Source organism: Varroa destructor, unplaced genomic scaffold (genome assembly GCF_002443255.2).
Source record: "Varroa destructor unplaced genomic scaffold, Vdes_3.0 BEIS01000002.1, whole genome shotgun sequence".
NCBI classification, from domain to species: domain Eukaryota; kingdom Metazoa; phylum Arthropoda; class Arachnida; order Mesostigmata; family Varroidae; genus Varroa; species Varroa destructor.
The window spans coordinates 35038030-35052474 of NW_019211455.1; the positions used below are offsets into that span (position 1 = coordinate 35038030).

Genomic DNA, 14445 nt, shown 5'->3' on the forward strand with positions numbered 1-14445 from the left:
CCAAACATCTGATAAATCAGTTCCGATAAAATGGTAGCCACTTTATCAAAAAAAACAATCGTACAAATTAATTTAAGTAGTCTCTACATCAAACCAAAGTTTTTCTTTTTGTTGTAGCTAGGCAAGTCGTTTTTCTCGGCAACAAGCGATGTCAATATAAGGTACAAATAAAATTGGCAACTTCGTCGTTTATATATTATATAAATATAATTGTTCCCGCTAAGGATTTGTTCTATTAGGCTCGTGTTTGCCTTTGAAGCTGCTTTTAGGTATGTTTAGTCTTCCAACGTAGTTCATCATGCAGTGCGCTGGGGGGTCGCAGAACTAAAAAGTTAAGCGCTTGAATTTTACTTAATTCAGGAAGGTCCATTGGTAATTATTCTCTTTCATATATTCTGTTAAGATACAGATATTGTGGGACGTCAGTGTCTTTGTATTCGCTTCTTAATTTTTTTTGGAATCTCATTCTCCACTGTTAGCTCGCAGACATAGATCGATTTTTTTGTTTGATTTGGCTCGCTTTTGAAGAAGGAGGATGAATCTAAGCACTATTTTAACACTTTGGACCTTTGTATTTACTTTATATTATATCGAACGACTCGTGTTTTATACGCCTCGATAATATAATGCGAGTGGCCGTCCTTTCTTTCATAAACGTACTTTAAATACGTATTTACGATTACAGCAATGAGCCTAGACGATGCGAACACAGCGCGCAGAAAGAATCTTGTTCTAATGTCGAAGGCCACTTGCCATATATAAAGAGTAAGCACAAGAGGCAGGATGTTTTCGCGCGCTTCGCCTTCAACCTCCCAAAAGCTAGGCCACATTCACTGAATAGCCAACCGTCGATCGCGGGGCAAAACAATGAAGATATCGACTGAAGCCAAAAGTCAAGTTGCTAACAAGACCTTCTAGAATCAGCTCAGTTCGTCACTACACGTACACAACAGGCCACTTAGTGACATTCCAGCGTTACTTGCTGCAGCACTTCCAAGCTTCCATCATATATGTAGGACAGCATTATGTATCACTATCGACAAATCGATGTTTGGTTTGTGCGTTATAAGTGATATTAGACCGAATCAACAGGTCGCTGCTCATTCCACTGTTCTTTTAAGAAGGCCTGTTTTACTTTACTGTGCTATTGTTATGATCCCCGCATTAGGTGGCCCAAGTTGTGTAACCTTTTTTAATACAAAATAAAGCCAGCAGTACTCATATGAAAATGCTAGAGATCCACCGTGGAAAATGCTTGTAGCTAAATCGGATTGGAATATGGTAATATGTCTATTATGTCGGCGAAACCATTTGAATGTTCTGACATTACGAACTCGCGCAGATGGACCTCACGGCTTCCGCAGAAGTGTCCGAAAGAACCCCGAGCAAAAAACTATGAGGCAGTCCATGCTGAGATTAAAAACCAGAAATTAAATCGTTTGACGAAGGTCATACTTCCCGTCTTCTTTAAATATATAATTAGGCGTCCTAGTGTATGCTATGCGCTCGCCACACTCAAGCGACTTTGACGCTCTAATTTCATCATTGTGTTTATCAATGACTCATTATCGTATTTAGACATAATACGTGTGACCGTGAACTCAATATCTTCTAAACGTTAATAGTGTAAATAAAACTTTAATATAGAAGAGGCACATTGCGGTTCTTCTTCTTATTGACTGAACTGTGTGATATCTCCTGTTTTAATAATTTATACAACATTCTTTCTTCCCAATATAAGGTTCGTATTTTACTATGTGAAATACTGCTTGAGCTAGCCTAAAAGGCAATAAGTACGTTCGTACTGATACTGGACACTTTAGTAGCTCGGTCATTACGTATTCTTCAATTTTTACACCAATTTCTTAAACAACGAAAATTCTAGATTTTGCTACTTAGAACACATGTATCAAAGTTTCAATTTTTCTATTGGGCTACCCTTAAATAATTTTCTAACGACGTAACTTAGGGCCTTGTCCTACTATCTCCCCGATTTACCGCTTTTTCCTAGTGTTATAACTTCGACATTGTGAGTGGAAAATTTTTGCTAACGTTATTTATACAGCTTTCTCGTTCCCATCTGAACCTCATTCGATACCTGCTTATCTCCCGAAACACTTATGTGTGCGGTATTTCACCATTTAGAACCTGTCCCTATACTTTCTATTAACAACCAACGGCCATAGTGTAACTATCATTCTAGCTATTGATTAATGTAAAATGGATCATTATTTCACTTCTCGCAAAAATAACTAATATTCAACATAGTGATAGGCTTTGAGAATTTTAAAGACATGGCACGGTTTCATGAGAACGGCCTATTTGTATTTTTTCTCAGTTAATACATGCTACACAGCGCGTTCTTTGCTGTGTCACACACTGCGAAAATAGAGGCGTATTATTACTACTTAATTCAGTTCTATTCGGCACGGCACGGAAGCCCACCGATATAAGGTTACCGAAGGCTGCAAAAGAGGTAAACGTACCCGTACCGCATTCATTGATTACGAAGGGGCTACAGCTCGAACAAACGTCGCCGCCATCAAAATCAAGTCAGAAGATCGAAAAAAGCAGATTTTTAGAATAAACAATCGCCGTTTTAATCTCATTATTAAACTCTTTGCATATCCTTTCTAAAGCACGATCTTCCTTGCAAGAGCATTTACTGACTAACGCGTTGCCCATCTTTTCAAATCATATCAGCCCAACTTTCTGGCAAGTTTATAATGAGTCTGCGCCCTTGATATATTGGCATCTATGCAGATTTACACCTGCAAAAAAAATCAAATATTTCTTTAACTTAGGTTTGCAGAAGACGCAGCGCGTAATTTTCGACAGTGTTACATAGCGGATTAATTAGGACACCCGGCCATATTCTAGTAGTTCTTTACGTGATTCACTCTCTATGTGATGGCACCTTTGTTTGGGTTACATTACTTTTCTTCGTATAGTTAATCGTTTTTCTTTAAAGCATCCAGTTTGCACTTTTGATCTCGCAATGGTGCTTTTACGTTCTTTTCACTTCAAAGCTTCTCCAAGCGATGATTGTTGGAGCGGTGAGTCACCTAAAGATTAACAAAAGTCATACTTTTTGCACGGTAGGTAACTTTGGGGAAACACGAATAAACAACAAAGTTTCAAATTTACTAACAATACGAACAACACAAATGTGAATTAAATAGAAGAGGAAGTAAATGATTACGAAATATATACTCCTTTATGCATTTGTATTAGGTAGATTGTTGTACTTTTGATGCTCATGTTCACCGTGCGCTGCGTCAATTTATGCTACAGGTGACTTAGTCAATTTCGAATTGCAGATATTCTACATGTCTCCTTTGCCACGGAGACCGAAATCTATGCTAGTATACTCTCCGGCAAGCTCATCATTTTCACCTTCTAAAAAGGATGCGTCAACAAGCACAACAAATATTATCATAGATATCGCAGCCGTTGTTGCTGCCACTTCCGCAGAAGGTGTTTCTTCACGCACAAATGATGAGCTGGTGACGTCTCAGCGAAGCAATGTTGAACCCAGCAGCTGCACTGGCAAGCACAATGACAAACATACTTTGGATGAGGTGAGAGGCGAAAAAGACATTGGATCTCGATTTGGCAGGGTCGGCGTGAAATCAACTTCAGTTATTATGGAATCAGGTCGTACACAATGACGATTTTACTTTAATGGTTCACAAGGTATAACCCGTCAATAAGAAAACGAATGAGAACAATGTGCGTGCAGTGTGGCGATTACGGGTCGACTCTACGAGTGAACCACTATTCATCTTCTATACAAGAGACTAGGAGCTGCACATTCTTTATGTTCTAGTATAAGACTTTCAAGAAAAACGCTGTTGAAAATTACACTTTAAAAAAATCGTATACTCAAGTATTATTAAAACATTAAAGAAGGACAACCAATAAAAAGTTCTAATGAAAACCTACACTTCCGGGACATAAGTCATAAGGGACATGTTGAAATTGATGATAGAAGGGCGTTAAGTAGACTATCAAATTAGCTGATACGCTGAAAGCACTTTAGCGTGGGGCAAAAAATTACGTTGAGGTAAAAATTTTGAAGGTGATCCGACATACAATAACATTAGGGCAATCCACATATATTTCAGGTATAGAGGTGTGATTAGGTATTCATATATCAAAAAGTGCACCAACTTATAAAGCTTTCTAGGTGATATATGTCAAGTACCTAACATAATTACAGCAAGTGCATTATTTGTCTTCTAGAAAAGTTCAATTGATATTTCAGTTTTTACGTACGTTTGTTGTTCTTGCCAACAATGGTAAAAGCTTGGACATGATAGTGACACAGAAATATCAAAAACAGTAAGCAGTATGTATGCTCGTCAGTGTGGATGCATAAATGCGCGTATTTAAGATCATGAGACTGACGTCGGTGGTTGAAAAACGGGTCATGTCAGGGCAGCAGCTTATTGGTAGCTTCAACTTAATTCACTGATAGATGATGAATGATATTTATTACGAAGTGCTTGTAGTTATCGCATTATTTATATAAGCAAATCTTAACTAGCTAACAAGTAAGTTCTTTTGTAAAATTTTCCTCAGTGAACTCGATGTTGCTGTATATGATATATGAACTCGAATGAAAAAAGTAATTTAAATCGCAATAGTACTACTGTATAATATTGCACGATCTCGTGCTTATGAAATTGTTGAATTCGAGAATAAAGATGTACATAAATCCAAACAGATGGAGCTATGTCTTTATTTTGAAAACATCTCTAAAAGTACTGTGTTGGGTCAGAACAAAAAGTCCATGCTTAATGCGCTTGCGATTTCGAGACAACTCTTATCAAGGGGCGAAGAGGATTAAGATTTAAAAAATTCCGAAACTCCATACTACCCATAAAGATGCACCTTAATTCATTCTTCTTTTATTTGCACCTGAAACTCCATCTGCCGTTTGCCGCAATTATACCAAATAATTAAGAGAAATAGAAACTAGTAACATATCATCTGTGTTATTTAAAATTTATTGAATTTAAGGCCCGCCAACAATGACATCACTTATACTAACTAATGACATATGTCCTAGACTGTTGTTGGGCAAAAGGGTCTCCCTTGGTATCTATTTCGACTTATATTCAGGTTATTTCCTAATTTTTCAAAATTCATAACTGAGGAGATTAATACGGATTTATCAACTATATTTTAAGGGTAGTTCTAACACTACCAATGCAGCTAAACCAGACGCTCTTTCGGTTTCATTTAAATGACGATCTCTGCTTTTTTGTCGTTGACTTACTTAATCCAAATTAAACTAAGTTAAGAGTACATTTTAGTCGTTTTTCAGTTTAATTCTTCTAAGATTCAGCAACACCAAGTCTGTTATTTCGTTGTAGCTATCCTGTTACATTGATTCGATCAATTTTTTAAATCTCTTTCTTTATAACAAACTTGAAAGTCCATTCATTTTGTTATCCCGCTGCTACTATTTGACGACTCTTATCATATTTCCTTGGCTTATTCAATGTTTTATTCTGTGGCAGTGACTTCGTTATGTTGACGCAGTTGTTATTTTTGAAAGAGCGGTTTATCTAGGATATTTGAAGAATGCAAGCATTCGAAAATATGATCAGTGATGGCCAGAAAGGCCATTTGAAATAATAAAAACTGAGGAATAATTAGAAAAATCATCGTATTAATTAATTACATATTCACTTGTGAATACGTGTGTCTTGACGTTCCTTCTGAATTAAAAAAGCTTCCTATACTCAAAAAGTCTAACTATCAGATGTCTCAAACAGTGGACATTATTCCATATGTATGCTTATATAATCAGTGTAACTTACACATTTAATCGGTTGATTTGCAAAGCAAATTGCCCACTAGCTTTTTGCAGCTTACACTTTCGTGCCTTTTAGAGGGGCCGTAGCTCAGCAGGTTTTTGACTTGAGCTCGCGTACCTCGTTGGGGGCTGCTTCTGTGAGAAACATCACCTTAAGATTTGTCTACATGGATCCCTTGATGGCGGGCCAAAGGTTTTTCTGAAAATGCTCAAATAATGCAGCGATATTTATATAGTGCATATAGGTAAAATGCATTAAAAGACACAGTCAAACTTCGCTCATTACTTTCAGAACAACATCCAATTTCTGAAAGACGTTTCTGAAAGACAGCAACAAGGGTTATCACGCGTACTTCTTGGGAGATGAAGCGTATTTTTTGACGCCAAATACTTATAGAAAGGTAAGATAGCAGAAGTCTGACGAGAACGAAGCGATGCAAATTAAAACAAAAGTAATCGAAGGGCGACGCGCAAGTAAAAGACGCGGTTCTAGTTGAGTATCTAAAAAGTCAAGCAACTTTGTGAAGAAGTCCTTAGAAGCAACAAGGAATATTTTTTAATCTGAAAAGAGACCTCTAAAGGAAATCATATGAGTTAGTTGGGGAGAAGAGAAAGCACTTGGAGTTACTTTGAGGTTGTATGAACGGAATACGAGATTTTGTGGACCTTGTAGGGAACATCCTGCACGTTACAATTTATGACGTTTTCATGGCAGTATGGTTAATCAAACCTAGAAAAGTGTTTGCAAAAAATAGTTTTTTGTGACGATGATGATAAGGGTTTTTGTTGAAAAGCACCTTTGTGTGGCAGCCAAAATTGCCTTGAATATTTTGTGCTAGGCAATATACCTGAAATTATGGAAGATGGGCAAGGGAGTTTTAGTGGATCATTCCCCCAATTTGTCTACTGAGAATCGTTCCTCGCGATTTAGAAGCCATAATAGCAACTTGAGGAACTATATATAAAAAAAGGGTATTATTAGAGACTGGATATGTGTTTTAAAGGAACTCTACGCTACAGCAGCCAAATAAGTTCTTAAATAAGCGAAGCAGGTCAGGAAAGCACAGGGAGAAATAGAAACCTTTTCTTGGCAATGATATTAGACGTGAAAACTTATGACGGCCAGGGTCCCACCAAAATCTGCACGTCAGGGTAATAAAGGCTACGATGACATACATATCTGCGCAACCGTGTATACTCATGCTGACCATTTACGATCTCAGAGAGAAAAAGAAAAGACTTTTTATGTTAGTAATTGAGTCAATAGCTCTTTCTAAGGTTTCGATCTAAACTATCCCAGACGCGGCAAGATCGCGCATAAACGGGCTGTGAGAAGGACTTAGCGCAGTTTTGTACAGACGGTTCAGGCGTATCGAACACTAGGCGCTAGAACTTCCTTTGCTCCTATACGTACAATTTTCTAGGAGCACAAAGTCAATGAAAAAGTGTCTAGGTTTATCCGATGAATGATGTACGAGAACCAGCTATAATGACCACCTGGTGAGTGGAATGGACCTCTATATCCTCCAAAGCCCCAAAAGCGGCTGTAAGGAATGTCACGCCACGGAAGTGAATTAAGCTGCGTGGAGAAGAATTAGATTACCAATGATAAATTTTAGAGTCACCTAGTCAGAATTGGTGAAGCAGTATTTGACATATGCATTTTCCATTATTGACTGGCACAACAGTATGTCTCATAAACATTCAAAATCAGTTTTTTAGATTATAAATTCTATGGTAGCTGCGACTTTTCTATTTTTTGCAAAGATGTAATTTTGTCTGAGGCAATTCAAATTAAAGTTGAGAATTTAAAGGAGCTACTTACGACGATTGAAGTTGTAAGATTCTTGCGTCTTTTTCTTATTGCACATGTATCTCTGCTTTTCTTTTTTCGTGTTTACTCGTTTTTCTTAATCGAACGGTTGAAACGAACTTTCCAACGTCGCTTTTGCCGTCCGGTCCCCGTGATACCGCAGCGGTAACGCGCTTGTATAGTAAACTGTACAATACTTGAGACTGCCTAAATTCAAAACCGGGCGTAGACGCACTTGCTGAGAGCCAAGCACTATGTAACGTAAACTCGAAAGGTTTGTAGTTTTAGTCCTTCAAGGGGCACATGTGTGCTACGTAACGCTTTCTTTAACGCAATTTAACTAAACTCGCCATCTGACTAGAGCAATATGTGTGCTTTTAGAGAATTTAATTAGCTATAAAATGGTCCCGAAGACGATGTAATAGTTTAATAATTACTCATCAGAGAGATAAACTCAAAATAATAAAAATAAAATATAGTTTGTGAAGTGAATCGAAGAACTTTCATAATAATACATGATTACTATTCGTGTTGACGAATTTTTGATAATTTACAGAGATGAAGAAGATGATCAGCATGTCTAGACAATAAGGATCTAGCGTTTGCCTTAGTTAGCGGGTCATTCTGTTAAAGGAAGTTCTTCGCATGATGTATTGGTTAGAGTAGTTATAATGGTAACCTCCGAGAGAAAGTAGAGGAAAGCATTTATAGAGCAGGTTTAATACAAATACATGGGATGAAATTGCATCATTAAATTAAAAGCGCTGAAATAAGGCAGAGACCTAATTTTGCACTGCGTAAAAGTACTGGAGCAAAGAAAATAGGACTTTAATAATCCCATTAATATTTGTGAGAGCATTTGGAGACGGGTAAAGCCAAGAATGACGATCTAATCAAAAAAATATTACACTGTGTTTTAAATAAATAATCACCCTAACATAATGTGGGATATCGTATAAAACACACAAATATGTGTTATTTAGCCAGTAAGGATATATGCAATTGCAACAGATACGGGCGTAATGCAGTCATGAAGGTGCTATAACTGCGTTAGCTAAAAGCACAAGAATTCGAGTTCATTTTCGAAGAACTCCGAAATTTATTTCCTTTTACTTCAAAATGGCGATTCTATAATGATGTAACGATGTGCAGCTTCTTTTTTTTATTTTAGAGATATGTTTGTACCCTTTCCAATCCGGGACCATTCACTTGAATACTTTATCTCGGGCTTTCACTTAGCAAGTTGTAGTGAATCGAAAAAAATGAAATTCGAGTAGTTTAAAAAGTATTTCACTTAGAACTACAAAACAGATACAGCTTGTCGTATAAACCTTGTTTTCTCCAAAGTATCTACTATATATTAAAAGCACTGTGAGTCATTAGTTTTAAAAAAGTTAGAAATGAAAATTTCAATTAGAAAACTACTTTCATGGATGGCTCCTTACGAAGGTCAACGGCGATGTGCTAAAACCTCTAATGTAAGCCGATCCATTTCAAAAGAGTTTAGCTAAGTGAAATAACACTGACCCATACAATTGCGACCTCTGTTAAAAAAAAGTTGATCTTATACAACAATCGGTGACAGTCTCGTAATGAGTAGATGTAATTGAGCCGATGGGACATCACTCCTGAGCGAATGTTTAGCTGCAAAAATCTTATGGTGTCCGTTTGGTTGTCTAATACATATATTATCTGCTGCAGCTTAAGGAGTCTTACTTCATCGATTACGGCTAAAATTTACTCTTAACGATTGAAGGACATGGTGAATAAACTCCACATTAAGTATTTAAATTAGTGGATAGAAACAAACCATTCTTAATGTATGACAACGCTCTCACATTACAAAAATCACAGTTGTCAACATGCAGGAGTTACGATTCGAGGGCGTCTGCCGGCTACCACTAACTAAACAGTACTCTCATAAAATACTATTCTTTAAAATCTTGACCATTGTTGAGTCGGAAATTGTTCATATCTTTACCTGATATCGAAATTCAATTTTAAAACTTCGTAGGTCCTCATACCCCAGGCTTGTTCAGTAGTGGAATAATTAACTCACCGCCTAAATGGTAAGAGATCATAGGTGATGTTGGGGCATACCTTGACAGAAAAACAAAGTATTAGGTTTATTAAAAAAAAATTTATAAAAAAGGCGATGACGTACCTTTGACCACTTTTTTCGATTATAGCAGACCTCGACATGACAATATTGAATATGATGTATATGAATACCGAACCGAGCTGCAAAGAACTGAAGTAATACAAATTTTTAAAATTAATTGCTAGAAAGAATTTAGTGATTCTTCAGTCTTGTTATTGAGTTCTCTTATCTATCTAGAGTGAACCTGCGGGCATTGTTCGTAACACAAAATATTAAAATACATTATATTTTGCTACTACCTCTTGAAACCTGGCTTAGAATCACCTAAATCTGTTCGTTAAACGTGATAAAGGTTCTATAGGAAAAATACTGGAACACAAATGAATCAAAGTTGATCAAACGAACCAAGTGAAACGTTGCATTGGCGAGATCCATAGGTACTTGTTAGCAATAAGTTTTTTTTTTTTTTTGATAGTTCTTTAGATAGGTCTCGAATTGCTTGGCGTACCTAAGTTCAGAATAGTTTAGACATCATAACTACAGAGTTTTGTCTTATATCAAGTGAGCCGGACGTCACTACTTAAAATGTAGTACTTTAAATTATGCTGAACACATCCTTGTAAAACTTAAAAAATAGTGGTCTGAATTAGAATTTGCTGGCCAGGCTGAACATCTGAAGATGCCGGCATGATCCCTATAGAATAGTGAATAGAGAGCTAACACAACTGAATACCTGTACGTAAATTGGTGCTTACTTTTTGACCCATTAAATTTAGCTAACACAGTGACCATTCATAAAGTCATCATTGTTCGACTGATTCAACAACATTCTACACTTCTGGATGCAGCTCACAACGAAAATGGCCATCACTACCACACACACACAAACTTTTTTGTCAGCAAACTAAGAGATTACTATTAAAAGGCGGAGACAATTAACAACAGAAATGTTGCTAAAGCTCTATTAAGATTCCCTTATATACAAATTCAATGTACACAGAAGCCTGTATAGTTCCAATCCCGATATTACGTCTTAATGAACTCCTGTCATTTCAAAATATAGCAGCATCATTCTAAAAGTGAGCTGGAAGAGATTTTCAACACCATATCTAAACATTTTTACCGAAACGGGATCAACAAGAGAGAATAAACTAGAAGAGGCGTAGGACAATAGCAAAGAGTGACGGCGAATGCATGATTATTTAGTTCATTACTAAAATTCAAGTGCAACGATGATTTTTAAGTTAAGTGAAAGAAGAACATTGTTTTCTAATTAAGCTAATATAGTTAACAAAAAGAGATAGAGAATTTTTTTTATTAGAACGAGCTACTAAAATCAGTTGGTTTAATCAATTGTGCTATGCATGCATACATAGGCACACTATAATACGTTTTCAGTAACGAAATATTCAAATGTCGATGGCATTTTGTCAAGTTTAATTTGCGGATCAAAAGCAAATGATAACGGATTTTGCCTGCCGCCAAACGAGAAAGGTGCCAAATTAGTGTGTATACCAGGGAAAATCCAAGTATGCACTACATGCGCAACTATATCCAGTGTAAACTCATAAAGGTAAAAGTATAACACTGCACGTAGTACGCTGAAAATGGATGCGAACTTCGAACGCCTTAACAACCTATTTCATGTGATACGCACTGTATTTAAAGATAACATGTCTGTGTTTAATGCAAGCCCCTGCAAGTAATATATTATTGGGATAGCTTTAAAACGTAAATGAGTTCTATAGCACTTTGATCTAAATCTGGATAACCTAACTCATTCAACAGTTATGCCATGTTTATCTGTAGCATACTTTCTCATTGTCTTATAATGAAGACGCAAGAGTTTTACATAGACCCTCATAGAAGCTTCGTTGTTCCAAACTTAATAACTCTATAAGCCGGAGAAACGTATGAAGGCTTTGCGGCTATGAGGTTTCCTGTAGTTGTTTCCAAAAAAACTACAAAACCAAAAGCTATGAGGCTCTTCAAGCCGAAGACCGGCCAGCCAAAAAAAAACTATCGTGAAATTTTATAACTGCATTTTAATAAACAAATCGAGGCTATACAACGGAAATATATGAAATATTGAATTACGAAGAGGATCAGATTTAATACATTTGACCTCCTTTGCTAACCACTACAATACTGTAGATATAGGATGTATAACGAGATTTCTGAATCAAATAGACGTTCGAAGGATATTAGATTGAATGTAACAGATCGCAGAGATGTTGGAGTTGTTGATCTTCTCATGGCATATATCGTGCTCATTAGTATAGTAAAAATTCAAGATATACGTAACATTTTTTATTCATTTTATCTATTTAAATTAGATGGACTAGATCTTAATGGATATTAATGTGTTTATAGGAAACGAATAGGGAATTATAGAGAAAGATACTCAAACCTAGTTGCCGTCATATTCTTTTAACCTTCTAGCAGCTATTTAATGCTTTAATTTTAGAATATAAATATATACCTGTATAAAATATAACTTTCCTCTTTTGAAAAAACTTTTGAAACTTTCCAGTGTAAGACTTCTTCAATTTTCCGAAATCGATAGGTTTGCTGTAAAAAGGCAATGCTTGTCAAGAGGCTTCCAAAAATGTTTTATTTAAGAGTTTATAGGAAACTGACTTAAAGGAAACATGTTTTCAATAAGGAAAAAGGCCCGTATTATTTTCACAGATTATATTTACTGTTTATTAGAGTGATAATTATGGAAACTTACATACTTTCAGTCACGTAAGTCAAGCGAGCCGTATCGAAAAAGTTTATGGGGGAAATATTCGAGATGTCTGGACTTATTTCCCCCTTTTCCTTCATTATAATTTTCTATTTCAATACACATGCAGTTCTCCTTCGGGTAGTAATAAGCAGGTGTTACTGCTAACTATTCTGTACTCGACGCAGCGTAACAACTATGTGTATCTCTTTCTATGCTTCTACGTATTTTTTTTGACAAACATTTAAGCTTTTGTCGAAGGTCTTATTTTGGTTCAAGCACCATACTCTCATGAACTCCGTGTTCTCTTTATTGGTTTTCTTATTCGTATTTGTCATGTTTTTAATTCATACAACTTAATTTTTAGTGTCATTTTAGTTTGAACAATATTCATTCATTCGTAATGTTTTCACTGCCGCCTTCAAAACAGCTTTAATGTAACTTCAATGTCCGACTGATAAATAGTCGCTATTCCAATACATATTACGCGTTTGTTTTCTACCATTTTTATCGATATACTTTATTTTCCTAGTTGGATCCAACATTTCATTTTTTTTACAGGCTAGCCAAACAGTAAAAAAAAATTAGATATCAAAAAGTGTTCACATTATATAATTGTATCTTCCGTATGTCGTACGCCCTGACTCGAAATTGATGGAATAGAAAATAGCATGAGTAGGTATCCTGTACGTGCTGCTTCACAGAACAATGAGAATTTAATTTACGTCATAGAAATAATGGCCCTTTCAGTGGCCAAAAGCTGTACGTCCAATATGGTACTTTGGTCGAATTAATGCAAATATCGTCGTGCAAATCGAAGAAATTTAATAAAAAAAAACGAGGAGGAACCGACAATACCATTTGAAACAGCTTTATTTTATGAATTTTTGGACCGCTATATTTAAACTTTGATTTCTCTGCATGAGCGATCCTCTAAATGCAAGCTACCGTATGAGGCCCCCAAACTGTAGCCTTGCTTGTTGACTACAAATGGAGGGAGAAATATTTGAGTACAATGATCGATTCAGCGGGGTCCTTGTTTGTAGTTCACTGAAGCTAACTGGACCAGATCTCAAGTATAAAAGAGCCGATACAGAAAGATTCTTATTACTAGCCGCTTTAAGCGCTTTCGCGGTTGACAGTGAAGGACAAATTTTGATTTGGCTTTTGTTTGATGTGTACACGCTCCCAAGCTGAGTGAAGGTTTGACAAGTGAGGGAGCGGGCCTGTCATTCATGATGTGATTCATATCGGCTCTGCTCGCTATTTCGCTTGCAGTTCTTCTAAAAAGCAGCGGGGGGAGCAACGGCCGATAATTGTGCAACTTCACATCCTTCGGAAGACCCGAGAAATTCTAAAAGTAGCTTCATAATCCCGGGATACTATTTATCTTGTTGCAGTTATTATTATTATTATTATTATTATCAATTTAATATCCATTGACCGAAATACTTATCTTTTCTACTAATCACACAATTTTTCGGAAACTTCGAAGAGGACACTAAAAATTGTTATTTATGAAATACCTCTAGTATAAGCATTTCATTTTAGCACAACTATGCAATTGTATAAGGCTAATATTATAATAAGTCGTAAGTCTTTAAAAATGAGTTTCTAAAAAAGCCCTTTTCGCCTAGTTTTTTAATGGAAAGGAACATCATTTAGAAACTAAACGTAAAATAATTTGTATTTTTTAAGTTATTTTTTCCTTCTGCGTCAAATTATACACGCTGAAACGCCTATGGTTCAGAAAATGTCCGTAGTCCTTTTTAAAAACGTGCATTTGAAAGGGTGGTATGTACTCAAATGATAACGACACTGAATGGAAAGTTGGCGACAACCATCTGTAATGAAATCAATTAATTAAAAAAAAATGTAAGTACCATATCCAAATTGACGACGGCTTATTCTAAATTCTATATTGACGTCTCTAAAGACTTATGATTTAGACTAGATGGGGGCCAACTCTAGATGTC

At 36.2% G+C, this 14445-nt stretch overlaps 1 protein-coding gene and 1 long non-coding RNA gene across 11 annotated transcripts in view; one reads left to right on the plus strand and one right to left on the minus strand.

Moving 5' to 3' along the window:
* Positions 1-4730, plus strand: part of LOC111245093 (putative phosphatidate phosphatase) — a 31384-nt gene extending 26654 nt beyond the window's left edge. For 6 of the 9 annotated variants that reach the window (XM_022792928.2, XM_086979550.1, XM_022792922.2 and 3 more), the window contains one exon: positions 3321-4730. In XM_022792928.2, coding sequence (XP_022648663.1) covers positions 3321-3671 — 351 coding nt within the window. In that variant the 3' untranslated portion in view covers positions 3672-4730. Of the gene's footprint in view, positions 1-685; positions 1685-2338; positions 2588-3320 lie in introns of those variants that run through there. The other 3 variants (XM_022792925.2, XM_022792924.2, XM_022792926.2) reach the window with 3 other exon arrangements.
* On the minus strand, positions 2666-10052 carry LOC147757720 (uncharacterized). 2 transcript variants are annotated; one of them, XR_015320618.1, is made up of 4 exons: positions 9805-10052; positions 7653-7847; positions 5832-6026; positions 2666-2771 (listed from the first exon to the last, which is right to left on the minus strand). It is a non-coding gene; the product is annotated as an uncharacterized LOC147757720 (long non-coding RNA). The 2 variants fall into 2 exon arrangements; XR_015320617.1 differs by lacking the exon at positions 2666-2771 and having other exon boundaries at positions 4572-6026; positions 9805-10050.
* Between the last annotated feature and the right edge of the window lie 4393 nt (positions 10053-14445).